Source organism: Oncorhynchus keta, unplaced genomic scaffold (genome assembly GCF_023373465.1).
Source record: "Oncorhynchus keta strain PuntledgeMale-10-30-2019 unplaced genomic scaffold, Oket_V2 Un_contig_1587_pilon_pilon, whole genome shotgun sequence".
In the NCBI taxonomy this organism is placed as follows: domain Eukaryota; kingdom Metazoa; phylum Chordata; class Actinopteri; order Salmoniformes; family Salmonidae; genus Oncorhynchus; species Oncorhynchus keta.
In genome coordinates, this window is record NW_026279572.1 from 230,890 (window position 1) to 246,449 (window position 15,560).

Below are 15,560 nucleotides of genomic sequence, written 5' to 3' on the forward strand. Positions count from 1 at the left end.
AGTGCTTCACAAATATCATGGCGACCGCATGACCCACGTCATCCATCTGTTTGCCCTGTCTTTGTAGACATTCATTAGCTAGATCTGCTACTCGGTTAAGGCGCACCCAGTAGTCTAAGTTATTCTCCCCGTGATAAGGTTTGGTTTCATAAAAATCTTGAATTGGCGTAGTAGAGGAGATGGTCTCACCAAAATGCTGTTTCAAAATACTGAAAATAACCTCAGGGTCTCTGCTGATGGAACAAGAGGGTTGCTGCAGATTCCTATCTTGACTAAATCCTTTGCCCTCCCCATTAACTTTTCCATGATTTCATTACCTCGCTCTGGCATTTTGTGACCTTTCTTTACCAAGTAAGTCTTCATAATTTCCTGCCACTCATACACAGTACATTTATCTGTTCCATCACCTCTGAAAGTGGGTGGCTCACACATGTCAGATTTCATGACAAAGTTAACCTTAGACCAATCTGGCATGCACACTGGGACAGTGTCGGCAGATACCTTGGATGGAGTGATATTACTTGCTGACAGACTCGAAGCAATACCGTGACCAATCTCTTGACCCATCTGCTTGACTAAATCAAGTATAACACTCTACTGCGTAAGGTATTCATCATCATTGGAGTTATCATATCCATCACTCTGACATGTTGTTAGATCAATAACATACTCTTGTTCATTTACTGATGTTACACCAGCACGCCCGGTAAAGCTATGCTCTACCATTCGAGCTATCTGAGCCCCCCTACCAATATGGGGGGTTACAATATCACAGTTAACTCCCCTAGGTTATAAATCCTCACTCACCAGTAAAAGTGGTGGATCACCATTGGGCTTGACCAGAGTACCTGGATTTTTTGGTGTGGACATATTTAAATTGACTGTCTCATGAAGTTGACGGCAGGTGTAGGTAGTCCTCTTCTCTGGAGCACTGCTGTGATTGGCGATGGCTGATCTTGTAGATCCGGGTCACCAACTTCACGTAGCCCCCAGAAGAAAGGCACACGGACTCGGTTTTTATCTGCAGTAAAATATATCAAACATTGATGACATGCATTGACAGGAGGGTCACAGCCACACCCTTACTGCTCTCAGAATATCTATCTCAGACTCAGGAGCGGGAAAACCAACTTCCCAAACAGGGAAGAAGCACTTAAAACCCACTAGTTGTTCTTTCAAAGAAAAAGTCCGAAGACCTCTCGTATTGCCAACCTTACTACAATGGCAGCAAATACTCTTATGCATTCAGCAACGCATAATGAAATGAAATTTTATTTATATCACCCCTTTTCCTGGAGTGAATGGTTTCACCCACTACTCTACCCCCAAACTGCGCGTTCTTTGACATCTACATTGCGCCCGAGGTTTATGGAAACTCAGCATTTACAAACTGATATTTTTTTTTGTGCAAAATACGTGGGGCTCTAACAGACCTATTTGAAGGGACATTAATAATTGGAATAAAGAGCCAGTATTTAAACAAATTCTAAACGTTTAATTGACATGTCACTTTCACTTTCCCTGTAAATAAAAGGTACATTCACATGTGGTTTCTCATAATTCAATAGCGCTCAATAATACAATACTTTTGGAGAACTTGCAAATGCTTCACCTTGAAATAATAAGTTAACATGTTTATCGATTCGTTATTAAATGGTTTAGGAAAAAGCCATCATTTACAGCGGGCAATTTAGCGAAATGAGGAATGACGAATTGTGGAATGAGGAAGAGAGACAGGAGTTGACGATTCTGCATGTACCATTTGCGTGGACCATTCTGTTTCCCAGGACTCGAGCAGACAGATGATGATCTCGAAGAAGTCAGACAAGTCTCCCGCTGAAACGTAAGTTACAATTTTATCTATTACAGATGTAAAGTTAAATGCAGGTGCCACAGTTTCCTTTGAGGCTTATCATCACGTTTTGGATTCACCTGTTACTCACACGCTCTCTATGCACAATTCAATATATGACATTAGCTATCTCTTTGCCTTCTCTAAACTTGTTTGACTTTATCTGTATTTTCCCAAGTCAATGGTATTGAAATTTGTGATCAATTTTGGATTGTGTTCATACATTTCCCTTTTCGGTGATACATTTATTTTTATTCCTTGACATCACAGAGGAAATGAGAGTAAATCATGTGGGTGTGGCATGATGGTGGCAGACTTGAAGCTGTGCCTGTGTGCATTTTTAGACTTGATTTTCCCTAACAAAATATTTAACAACCCCTACTGAAATGTCCATTAATTATAATCCACATAATAATTCACATTTCCTATTGCTGCAAGATTATTTTCCTGTTGTAGCAAACTGGCTCAAATTAAGATCCTACATCTGTATGAGTGCCCGGCAGCTGGTCCTGAGGCAGAGAGCAGAGCTGCTGCGTGCCCTGTGCTGTGGTGGCTCTTCTGAGGGTCTGGAGAGTGTGTTGGACCTACTCCTGTCCTGGGGCATGCTGTTCTGGGAGGAATACCAGAATGTACTGGTACCATGCCGTGGTCTGTGTGCCAACACAAGGGTGCTACTAGATCTGGTGTACACCAAGGGAGATGAGACCTGTCGACTGCTTCTGGCTGCTTTCAAACAGGTAAGATATGTAGGCACAGCTCTTCACAGGTGATGCCGTTCTAAAGGATGTATGAGCATGTTTTGAACAGACTCATTACTGATGTACAGTGGGGAGAACAATTATTTGATACACTGCCGATTTTGCAGGTTTTCCTACTTACAAAGCATGTAGAGGTCTGTAATTTTTAACATAGGTACACTTCAACTGTGAGAGACGGAATCTAAAACAAAAATCCAGGAAATCACGTTGTATGATTTTTAAGTAATTAATTTGCATTTTATTGCAAGACATAAGTATTTGATCACCTTCCAACCAGGAAGAATTCCGGCTCTCACAGACCTGTAAGTTTTTATTTAAGAAGCCCTCCTGTTCTCCACTCATTACCTGTATTAACTGCACCTGTTTGAACTCGTTACCTGAATAAAAGACACCTGTCCACACACTCAATCAAACAGACTCCAACCTCTCCACAATGGCCAAGACCAGAGAGCTGTGTAAGGACATCATGGCTAGAATTGTAGACCTGCACAAGGCTGGGATGGGCTACAGGACAATAGGCAAGCAGCTTGGTGAGAAGGCAACAACTGTTGGCGCAATTATTAGAAAATGGAAGAAGTTCAAGATGACGGTCCATCACCCTCAGTCTGGGGCTCCATGCAAGATCTCACCTTGTGGGGCATCAATGATCATCAGGAAGGTGAGGGATCAGCCCAGAACTACACGCAGGACCTGGTCAATGACCTGAAGAGAGCTGGGACCACAGTCTCAGAAAACCATTAGTAACACACTATGCCATCATGGATTAAAATCCTGCAGCACACGCAAGGTACCCCTGCTCAAGCCAGTGCATGTCCAGGCCCGTCTGAAGTTTGCCAATGACCATCTGGATGATCCAGAGGAGGAATGGGAGAAGGTCATGGGAGAAGGAGCATTTTGGTCTAAACTCCTCCAAACACTCACCGTGTTTGGAGGAAGAAGAAGGATGAGTACAACCTCAAGAACACCATACCAACTGTGAAGCATGGAGGTGGAAATCTTGGCCAACAACCTCCTTCCCTCAGTAAGAGCATTGAAGATGGGTCGTGGCTGGGTCTTCCAGCATGACAATGACCCGAAACACACAGCCAGGGCAACTAAGGAGTGGCTCCGTAAGAAGCATCTCAAGGTCCTGGAGTGGCTTAGCCAGTCTCCAGATCTGAACCCAATAGAAAATCTTTGGAGGGAGCTGAAAGTCCGTATTGCCCAGCGACAGCCCCGAAACCTGAAGGATCTGGAGAAAGTCTGTTTGAAGGAGTGGGCCAAAACCCCTGCTGGTCAAGAACTACAGGAAACGTATGATGTCTGTAATTGCAAACAAAGGTTTCTGTACCAAATATTAAGTTCTGCTTTTCTGATTTATCAAATACTTATGTCATGCAATAAAATAAAAATGAATTACTTAAAAATCATACAATGTGATTTTCTGGATTTTTGTTTTAGATTCCGTCTCTCACAGTTGAAGTGTACCTATGATAAAAATTACAGACCTCTACATGCTTTGTAAGTAGGAAAATCTGCAAAATGTAGTGCATCAAATACTTGTTCTCCACACTGTATGTACAAAACATTAGGAACACCTTCTCTATAGGAACACCTATTGAGTTGCACCCCCTTTTGCCCTCAGAACAGCATCAATTTGTCAGGGCATGGACTCTACAAGGTGCCAAAAGCGTTCCACAGGGTTGCTGGCCCATGTTGACTCCAATGCTTCCCACAGTTGTGTCAAGTTGGCTAGATGTCTTTTGGGTGGTGGACCATTCTTGATACACACAGGAAACTGTTGAGTGTGAAAAGCAGCACACTCAAACCGGTGCGCCTGGCACCTACTACCCTGTTCAAAGGCACTTAAAACTTTTTTCTTGCCCATTCACCCTCTGAATGGCACACACATACCCAATCCATGTCTCAATTGTCTCAAGGCTTAATTTTTTTATTTAACCTGTCTCCTCCCCTTCATCCACACTGATTGAAGTGAATTTAATAAGGGATCATAGCTTTCACATGGATTCACCTGTCATGGAAAAAGCAGGTGTTCCTAACGTATCATCTTAGTAAAAAGCCACTCTGCAAAAATGTTGAGCGTTACAAATCAGTTGCCATGTCCCAAAGATACAGATCATTACATAGATACAAATCATTACATAGGTAAAGATCATTAAAGATACAGATCATTACATAGATACAAATCATTACATAGATAAAGATCATTAAAGATACAAATCATTACATAGATACAGATCATTGAAGATACAGATCATTACATAGATACAAATCATTACATAGATACAGATCATTAAAGATACAGATCATTACATAGATACAAATCATTACATAGATACAGATCATTGAAGATACAGATCATTACATAGATACAGATCATTACATAGATACAGGTCATTACATAGATACAGATCATTACAAAGATACAGATCATTACATAGATACAGATCATTACATAGATACAGATCATTACAAAGATACAGATCATTACATAGATAAAGATCATTAAAGATACAGATCATTACATAGAGACAAATCATTACATAGATAAAGATCATTAAAGATACAGATCATTACATAGATACAGATCATTACATAGATACAGGTCATTACATAGATACAGATCATTACATAGATACAGATCATTACATAGATACAGATCATTACATAGATACAGATCATTACAAAGATACAGATCATTACATAGATAAAGATCATTAAAGATACAGATCATTACATAGAGACAAATCATTACATAGATAAAGATCATTAAAGATACAGATCATTACATAGATACAAATCATTACATAGATACAGATCATTGAAGATACAGATCATTACATAGATACAGATCATTACATAGATACAGGTCATTACATAGATACAGATCATTACAAAGATACAGATCATTACATAGATACAGATCATTACATAGATACAGATCATTACATAGATAAAGATCATTAAAGATACAGATCATTACATAGAGACAAATCATTACATAGATACAGATTATTGAAGATACAGATCATTACATAGAGACAAATCATTACATAGATACAGATCATTGAAGATACAGATCATTACATAGATACAGGTCATTACGTAGATACAGATCATTACAAAGATACAGATCATTACATAGATACAAATCATTACAAAGATACAGATCATTACATAGATAAAGATCATTAAAGATACAGATCATTACATAGATATAGATCATTACATAGATACAAATCATTACATAGATACAGATAATTGAAGATACAGATCATTACATAGATACAAATCATTACATAGATACAGATCATTACATTTTTATTTAATTGTATTGCTTTCAAACAGGTCCTCCCTGAGGCCCAAAGAGCTGGCCTTTCTTTTGGAAACTGTCGTACTGCCAATCTAGAAAATACAAGAGATGATACAAAAGAACTACATGGTACAGCTATCCAGACCCTCCAGACAGACAGGCCTGATCTGGTGAGGAGGCTAAGGGACCATATTGAAGGAGCTCTGGAGGTCCTGCTGCATACGGGCAGCTTTACACCATCTGATTGCGATGAAGTGCAGCTACCTGTGTACACCCCCTCACAACAGGTAACCAACCAACCGCACCCTGAGAACAGTATAACAGCTTTATTTATATCTACATTTCTGGTATGATGTAGAGTACTATGATATTACACAACTTCCCTGTCCTGGAAATTAAGTTCCAGTTTGCACATCTTTGAATCCAAACAGGTCATGCTGTCCTTTGACTTTTTTTGTAAGTAGACATGTTATTTAGGTTCAGATAGTAGGGGTGAATGTGAATTAATTGACTTCTTTGTCATGTAGGCAAGGCGTCTACTGGACCAAGTCAGATCAAAGGGGGAGCCTGCAGCAAAGGTCCTACTGCAATACTTTCAGCAAACAGAGGACCATCCCCCACCATCTAACCAAGAGGCTCCTCCCAAAGGTACTGTATTATATCACAAAGCACTAAAAGTCACACGGCTACTTGCAAGTCATTTGCATACATTTACATTACATTTAAGTCATTTAGCAGACGCTCTTACAGCACTAACACATAGTTGTTACACTAATACTTCTTAGATATTATTTTGTTTGCTATGATGTCCTGTGTATTTCAAACATTCTTATTATTTGTGTGCTGCTGCAGAGTGCTTGTCCTATCAGAAGAAGCTGCGCAGCACTGTGTCGGCCCAGTCACATTTCCTCAGAACGTATGGAGGAACCAGCAGTCTGTCTCTAGAAGACATCTACATAGAGGGTCAGCTGGAGCTTGCCCAGGGTGGCAGTGAGGCCCAGCCCCAGACTGGTGCTCTGGGGCTGGAGGACGTGGTGGGCCTGGTGGGCACCCTGAACCAGGAGGCTGACACTGTGCTAGTCTCTGGGGAGGCAGGCAGTGGGAAGAGCACCCTTCTCCAGAGGCTGCACCTCCTTTGGGCCAGGGGGGCGGCTCTACATGATTTCATCCTCCTCTTCTCCTTCAGCTGCCGCAGGCTGAGCTCGGAACAGAGGGAGCTGTCTCTCAGAGAGCTGCTGTTCCTGCACTGCTGCTGGCCGGACGGGGACCAGGACCGAATCTTTCAGTTCATCCTGGACCATCCGCACCTCATCCTCTTCACCTTCGACGGCCTGGATGAGCTCATGCAGAGCTTCTCGGACTCAGAGCAGAGGCACTGCTGCCCCACCCAGCGTGCCTCCGTCCCCACCCTGCTCTTCAACTTGCTGCAGGGATCCCTCATGAAGGGGGTGAGGAAGGTATGTTTTATGTATACGGCTAAATGAGATGTGTAGCATTTTTATGTGCAATGTATGTATTGTGTATGTGTCAACTGGGTAATGTATACTGTTTATTTTGTATAAAGCAGTTCCTGTATAGAGACAATTTTCCCCTCAGGGACAATAAAGTTTGTCCTCATCCTAATTTAATTTTACCTTTATCCTAAGGTGGTGACCAGCCGGCCAGAGGCAGTGGGTCCCACCCTGAAGCGGTATCTTCGCAAGGAAGTCTTCTTGAAAGGCTTCTCGCCTGGCGGGATCGACTGCTTCGTGAGGAAGTATCATCGCGACCCGACAGTGGCCACCAGGGTCCTGGAGTGTCTACGAAGCAACACAGCTCTACTGGGCCTGTGTCACATCCCGGTTTTCTGCTGGATTGTGTCCAAGTGTTATAAGGAGCTGCTGGGCTGTGGAGAGGGAGAGGGCAGTCCCCAGACCATCACAGATGTTTACCTCATGATCCTGCAGCACTTCTTCCAGCGCCGGGCCTCTCAGAGGAACACGATGGGGATAGGATGGGTGCAGGAGCACCAGGATACTGCCCTGCATCTGGGGCAGCTAGCCATGGAGGGCCTGGGGGCCTCTTGTTACATCTTCACAGGCACAGAGCTACAGAAGTGTGGGGTGACCGAGGAAGACATCTGCATGGGGTTCCTCATCCATAGTAAAGACCTCTCCTCCTCCACTAACTGCAAACACTACGAGTTCCTGCACATTACCATGCAGTGCTTCTTTGCTGCTCTCTACATTGTACTGAACAATAACTCGGACCGGTCCACCATCCCTAAGCTCTTTCAGCCCCAGAACAGGCAGCAACAGCCTGGCTTTCACAGGGCGTGTCTGGGGCACTGCTTGACCCAACAAGAAGGGGCCTTGAAGGAGGCCAATAAGGCAGCAGAGACCCCCAACCTCCAGATAACAGCCACTTTTGTGTCTGGGCTCTTGGCTCAGCGCCACCGTAGCCTGCTGCTCCTCTCCTGCCCTGGGCCCACTCTGGACAAGAAGTCCAAGCAGGTGGTGACGTGCCTGTCCAAAGGCATGCAGAAGCACTTTAAATCCATCCCTCGGCCCGTGGAAGGGGAGAAGAAGAGCATGCACGCCATGCCGGGCTTCGTGTGGCTCATCAAGTGCATCCATGAGATGCAGGACAGCAGGATCGCCAGAGACACTATGGCTAAGCTAGAGGTGGAACACCTGAAGCTGACCTATTGTAACATAGGCCCTGTGGAGTGTACTGCACTGGCCTATGTGCTCCAGCACCTTAGGAACCCTGTGGGGCTTCAGCTAGACTACAACTATGTAGGAGACGTTGGCGTGGAGCAGCTGCTGCCTTGCCTGCATGTCTGCCACTCTGTATAGTAAGTGTGGAAAGCTTTACCATGCTATTTACTATGGCACTCACTATGGGATTAACACAACACGCAGGACACTAAACTAAAGCCTAATAATAAGACTATTTTTTATTTCACTCCTTCAGCCTGAGACACAATAACATATCAGATGAGGGAATTCGTAAATTGATTGAAAAAGGCATCCAGTGTGAGCGCTTTCAGAAGATTGCGTGAGTATGGCCAAATCTATTTTCCACTGTCAGGAGACCTATAGCTAGGCTATGCTATGGCTATGTCAAATATGCAGATGTAAAAAAGAAAACTGATGAGGTTATTACCTTTATTGATCTGGATTAATGTCTCTGAAAGGCTCTTCAACAACAAGCTAACTGATGCCTGCACAGAGTGCTTCACTCACCTCCTGAAGATGAAACAGAATTTTCTCTCTCTAAGGTGAGGATATTTTTCAACTCTCACCATATAAGATACTGTACAATGTTACCTCACACAGCAATCGCTAATACCATATTCAATCGAACACTTTCTCTGACTTTGCATTGCAGGCTGGGAAACAATAACATCACAGCAGCAGGGGCAGGGCAACTGGCGGAGGGACTGAGGTTCAATCGGTCACTACAGTTCTTGGGGTAGGAAGCAGACTATGTCTCTGAGAATTACAAAGTTGTTTTTATGCCTATCACAATGCTGTAATAATATATCTGGTTGACAATTTTAATCTTCTCTCTGTTTTTTAGGCTTTGGGGAAATAAAATAGGTGATCAAGGTGCAGAGGCCATTGCCAATGCTCTCAAAGACAGCCAAACCTTGGTGTGGCTCAGGTAATGTTAGACTAATGAAACATGTACACTACTAACACATCCATACTATCATGGGCAACTATATGTTCAGACAGCCCTGTTATCATTAAAATACTTCCACATAGGAATAAATCTTACTGTCAGATGTATGTTTCATGGCAGCCTGGTAGACAATGGTGTTGGCAATGCAGGAGCATGTGCTCTTGCCCCACTCATCAAGAACAGTACGCTAGAGGAGCTGTGGTGAGTATATTGATAGCACATCTTGAATACTGAAAAAGACTTTGCAGCTACTCACATTCTGCTTTGCCTCAACTGACATTTTGATAGTTGTGGTTGTGCAGTAGATTTGTGGTTGTGCTAAACACATCTTTCACCCTGCTCTCTCATGCCCTCCACAGGTTAACCAAAAACTGCATCACAAGAACAGGTGTGGAGTGTCTAATACTGGCTCTTGAAAGCAACACTAGTGTGAAGGCAGTGTGGTATGTTAGCATAATGCTTTGATCATTTAGACAGCTATATACTGGCTGAGAAATGTAATTTACAAAGTGTCATGTCCTATACATACAGTATAGTATGCTGTGGTCTCCTATGCCTCCCCATACCTCCCCATTCATGTGAAGATTGGATCTCTAATCACTTAAGAAGGTCTCTAATCCAAAGACTGTTCATTAGAGTTAAGTGAATAATTGTTTTCTTTCTAGGTTAAGAGGTAATGAGCTCAGCCCAGAAGAGGTGGAGGAGATGACACAGCGGGAACCCAGGCTTACATTCTGATGATGCCAAGTGCTGGTCAACTATACTGGAGTATTATTGTTTACAGCCATGTGTATGTCTGTTTGTAATTTATGTAACTTCTTCAGTAGCATTTCCCTTAAAATGGTAGTTGTGTTATTTCTAGGTTATTATATGTTTTTACGTACATTATGGATCATGTTGGATGTGATGTTCTCTATGATGTAAACAGTGTGGGCAAGCTTGCTTTATCCATTCACAATAAGTAGCAGCTTCTGACCTGCTCTGCTACTACAGGCAGCTTGCTTTATCCATTCACAATAAGTAGCAGCTTCTGACCTGCTCTGCTACTACAGGCAGCTTGCTTTATCCATTCACAATAAGTAGCAGCTTCTGACCTGCTCTGCTACTACAGGCAGCTTGCTTTATCCATTCACAATAAGTAGCAGCTTCTGACCTGCTCTGCTACTACAGGCAGCTTGCTTTATCCATTCACAATAAGTAGCAGTTTTATCCATTCTGACCTGCTCTGCTACTACAGGCAGCTTGTTTTATCCATTCACAATAAGTAGCAGCTTCTGACCTGCTCTGCTACTACAGGCAGCTTGCTTTATCCATTCACAATAAGTAGCAGCTTCTGACCTGCTCTGCTACTACAGGCAGCTTGTTTTATCCATTCACAATAAGTAGCAGCTTCTGACCTGCTCTGCTACTACAGGCAGCTTGCTTTATCCATTCACAATAAGTAGCAGCTTCTGACCTGCTCTGCTACTACAGGCAGCTTGCTTTATCCATTCACAATAAGTAGCAGCTTCTGACCTGCTCTGCTACTACAGGCAGCTTGTTTTATCCATTCACAATAAGTAGCAGCTTCTGACCTGCTCTGCTACTACAGGCAGCTTGCTTTATCCATTCACAATAAGTAGCAGCTTCTGACCTGCTCTGCTACTACAGGCAGCTTGTTTGGTAGCATTCTTTTCATATTAGTCATATTAGTCATTGTGATAAGGAACTGGTCTGACACTTGTTTTATGTAAGCACCGTTGGGTATGAGCCTATTTTTTTCTGGCTAATTATCAAATAACAGTCAGGTATTTGAACTGGTACATCAGTATTCTTATGTACCCTACCCTATTGTACATTGACTGGCAGTGCTAGTATGTTTGATAACATGGGTTGATTCAGTGGTAACATGACTCTTATTTTATCAGTGAATCACTAACAGTGATTACATTAGTCCTATTGTGTCAGTGCTCTATGGTGGGGATAGAACGGCTTGTTACATTATGTCACCTTGCCTACTGAGAAATGTTAATGTAGGTTATAACATTTTTTAAATGCACTATGCAGAAATCTCTCCGCCGTTTTCTGGTTCGGAAAAATCAAATAGTTTCAGTATATGTGACAACAAGCAAGTATAGTGTAGAGAATACCAAAAAGTTACAAATTGCAGCTTTAATTTGAAGTAAAACAGCAATTCAGTGTACTATTAATGAAATATAATTTCTCCAAAATATAATATGAAGAATTCACATGCTACTTTTATCAATATTTTCACATTATTCTGCACTCATAACAAGTAATTTGCATGTCAACACACACACATGCCTGGTTTGAATTACATGAATCTGTGTACACTGTACAAGTCACAGTATAGAAGATCCCAGACCTATCAACAGCACTGTTCATGTGGGAGGCAATTCATTATGTATATAAACCCTGCACTGCTGATGGATTGTATTGGCCATTGAGAGGCTTTGAAGTAGACATTGACCAATTATGATTTTTCAACGCCAATACCGAATGTTGGAGGACCAAAAAAAAGCAGATACCGATTAATTGGACAATTTATATATATATATATTTGTAATTATAACATTACTGAATGAACAATGAACACTTTTATTTTAACTTAATATAATACATAAATAAAATCAATTTAGTCTCAAATAAATAATGAAACATGTTCAATTTGATTTAAATAATGCAAAAAACAAAGTGTTGGAGAAGAAAGTAAAAGTGCAATATGCGCCATGTAAAAAAGCTAAAGTTTTAAGTTCCTTGCTCAGAACATGAGAACATGAAAGCCGGTAGTTCCTTTCAACATGAGTCTTCAATATTCCCAATGGAGAAGTTTTAGGTTGTAGTTATAGGAATTATGACGTGTCAACTATTTCTCTCTATACCATTTGTATTTCATATACCTTTGACTATTGGATGTTCTTATAGGCACTTTAGTATTGCCATCCTAATCTCGGGAGTTAATAGGCTTGAAGTCATAAACAGTGCTGTGCTTCAAGCATTGCTAAGAGCTGCTGGCAAATGCAGTAAAGTGCTGTTTGAATGAATGCTTACAAGCCTGCTGCTGCCTACTACCGCTCAGACTGCTCTATCAAATATCAAATCATAGACTTAATTATAATATAATAAACACAGAAATACGAGCCTTTGGTCATTAATATGGTCAAATCCCGAAACTCATTTCGAAAACAAAACGCTTATTCTTTCAGTGAAATACGGAACCATTCTGTATTTCTTCAGAACGGGTGGCAACCCTAAGTTTAAATATTGCTGTTACATTGCACAACTTTCAATGTTATGTCATAATTGTGTTCAATTCTGGCAAATTAATTACGGTCTTTGTTAGAAGGAAATGGTCTTCACACATTTCGGAACGAGCCAGGCGGCCCAAATTGCTGCAAACTGTCCGGGGGCTGCATTTATTGCAGCTGAAAATGTTAACAAAGCATTGAGAACAATGCTACCTAAATTTTATCAGCATATTGATTGCACGACACGTAGGGCAAATACTCTTTTTTATATATATATATTTTTTAAGTTAATTAAAAACGAATCCATACAGGAAGTACATGTGGGAACACAAGTATATAAAAATAATATACAAAGAACAATTGGGCTAAGGGTGTCACACCCTGACCATAGTTTGCTTTGTATGTTTCTATGTTTTGGTTGGTCAGGGTGTGATCTGAGTGGGCATTCTATGTTGGATGTCTTGCTTGTCTATTTCTATGTCTGGCCTGATATGGTTCTCAATCAGAGGCAGGTGTTAGTCATTGTCTCTGATTGGGAACCATATTTAGGTAGCTTGGGTTGCACTGTGTGTTTGTGGGTGATTATTCCTGTCTTTGTGTTTGCACCAGATGGGACTGTTTTAGGTTTTCTCACGTTAGTTATCTCATGTGTAGTGTCTTTATAAATTAAAGAACATGAATAACCACCACGCTGCATTTTGGTCTGCCTCTACTTCACCTAAAGAAAACCGTCACAAATGGGTACAATATCACCTTACACCCATCAAATCAAATCAAATTTTATTTGTCACATACACATGGTTAGCAGATGTTAATGCGAATGTAGTGAAATGCTTGTGCTTCTAGTTCTGACAATGCAGTGATAACCAACAAGTAATCTAACTAACAATTCGAAAACTACTGTCTTATACACAGTGTAAGGGGATAAAGAATATGTACATAAGGATATATGAATTGGTGATGGTACAGAGCAGCATACAGTTGATGGTATCGAGTACAGTATATACATATGAGATGAGTATGTAAACAAAGTGGCATAGTTAAAGTGGCTAGTGATACATGTATTACATAAGGATGCAGTCGATGATGTAGAGTACAGTATATACGTAGGCATATGAGATGAATAATGTAGGGTAAGTAACATTATATAAGGTAGTATTGTTTAAAGTGGCTAGTGATATATTTACATCATTTCCCATCAATTCCCATTATTAAAGTGGCTGGAGTTGGGTCAGTGTCAATGACTGTGTTGGCAGCAGCCACTCAATGTTAGTGGTGGCTGTTTAACAGTCTGATGGCCTTGAGATAGAAGCTGTTTTTCAGTCTCTCGGTCCCAGCTTTGATGCACCTGTACTGACCTCGCCTTCTGGATGATAGCGGGGTGAACAGGCAGTGGTTCGGGTGGTTGATGTCCTTGATGATCTTTATGGCCTTCCTGTAACATCGGGTGGTGTAGGTGTCCTGGAGGGCAGGTAGTTTGCCCCGGTGATGTGTTGTGCAGACCTCACTACCCTCTGGAGAGCCTTACGGTTGAGGGCGGAGCAGTTGCCGTACCAGGCGGTGATACAGCCCGCCAGGATGCTCTCGATTGTGCATCTGTAGAAGTTTGTGAGTGCTTTTGGTGACAAGCCGAATTTCTTCAGCCTCCTGAGGTTGAAGAGGCGCTGCTGCGCCTTCTTCACGACGCTGTCAGTGTGAGTGGACCAATTCAGTTTGTCTGTGATGTGTATGCCGAGGAACTTAAAACTTGCTACCCTCTCCACTACTGTTCCATCGATGTGGATAGGGGGGTGTTCCCTCTGCTGTTTCCTGAAGTCCACAATCATCTCCTTAGTTTTGTTGACGTTGAGTGTAAGGTTATTTTCCTGACACCGAGGGCCCTCACCTCCTCCCTGTAGGCCGTCTCGTTGTTGTTGGTAATCAAGCCTACCACTGTTGTGTCGTCCGCAAACTTGATGATTGTGTTGGAGGCGTGCGTGGCCACGCAGTCGTGGGTGAACAGGGAGTACAGGAGAGGGCTCAGAACGCACCCTTGTGGGGCCCCCGTGTTGAGGATCAGCGGGGAGGAGATGTTGTTGCCTACCCTCACCACCTGGGGGCGGCCCGTCAGGAAGTCCAGTACCCAGTTGCACAGGGCGGGGTCGAGACCCAGGGTCTCGAGCTTGATGACGGGCTTGGAGGGTACTATAGTGTTGAATGCCGAGCTGTAGTCGATGAACAGCATTCTCACATAGGTATTCCTCTTGTCCAGGTGGGTTAGGGCAGTGTGCAGTGTGGTTGAGATTGCATCGTCTGTGGACCTATTTGGGCGGTAAGCAAATTGGATTGGGTCTAGGGTGTCAGGTAGGGTGGAGGTGATATGGTCCTTGACTAGTCTCTCAAAGCACTTCATGATGACGGAAGTGAGTGCTACGGGGCGGTAGTCGTTTAGCTCAGTTACCTTAGCTTTCTTGGGAACAGGAACAATGGTGGCCCTCTTGAAGCATGTGGGAACAGCAGACTGGTATAGGGATTGATTGAATATGTCCGTAAACACACCGGCCAGCTGGTCTGCGCATGCTCTGAGGGCGCGGCTGGGGATGCCGTCTGGGCCTGCAGCCTTGCGAGGGTTAACACGTTTAAATGTCTTACTCACCTCGGCTGCAGTGAAGGAGAGACCGCATGTTTTCGTTGCAGGCCGTGTCAGTGGCACTGTATTGTCCTCAAAGCGGGCAAAAAAG

General features: G+C 42.5%; 1 protein-coding gene and 1 long non-coding RNA gene across 5 annotated transcripts; one reads left to right on the plus strand and one right to left on the minus strand.

Moving 5' to 3' along the window:
* Positions 1-809: 809 nt before the first annotated feature.
* nod2 (nucleotide-binding oligomerization domain containing 2) lies at positions 810-10,403 on the plus strand. 2 transcript variants are annotated; one of them, XM_035768036.2, is made up of 14 exons: positions 810-1,534; positions 1,663-1,843; positions 2,291-2,589; positions 5,959-6,210; positions 6,451-6,571; positions 6,776-7,380; positions 7,570-8,759; positions 8,879-8,962; positions 9,102-9,185; positions 9,296-9,379; positions 9,488-9,571; positions 9,713-9,793; positions 9,952-10,035; positions 10,258-10,403. In XM_035768036.2, the coding sequence occupies exons 3-14, from the start codon at positions 2,341-2,343 to the stop codon at positions 10,328-10,330; spliced, it is 2,991 nt and encodes a 996-aa protein (XP_035623929.1). In that variant the 5' UTR covers positions 810-1,534; positions 1,663-1,843; positions 2,291-2,340; the 3' UTR covers positions 10,331-10,403. The 2 variants fall into 2 exon arrangements, with proteins under 2 accessions (XP_035623929.1, XP_035623928.1); XM_035768035.2 differs by having other exon boundaries at positions 1,663-2,589.
* Positions 10,347-12,168, minus strand: LOC127919148 (uncharacterized). Of its 3 annotated transcripts, none has more exons than XR_008102074.1 (3): positions 11,167-12,168; positions 10,813-11,107; positions 10,347-10,627 (listed from the first exon to the last, which is right to left on the minus strand). It is a non-coding gene; the product is annotated as an uncharacterized LOC127919148 (long non-coding RNA). The 3 variants fall into 3 exon arrangements; XR_008102073.1 differs by having other exon boundaries at positions 10,347-10,686; XR_008102072.1 differs by having other exon boundaries at positions 10,347-10,745.
* Positions 12,169-15,560: the final 3,392 nt, after the last annotated feature.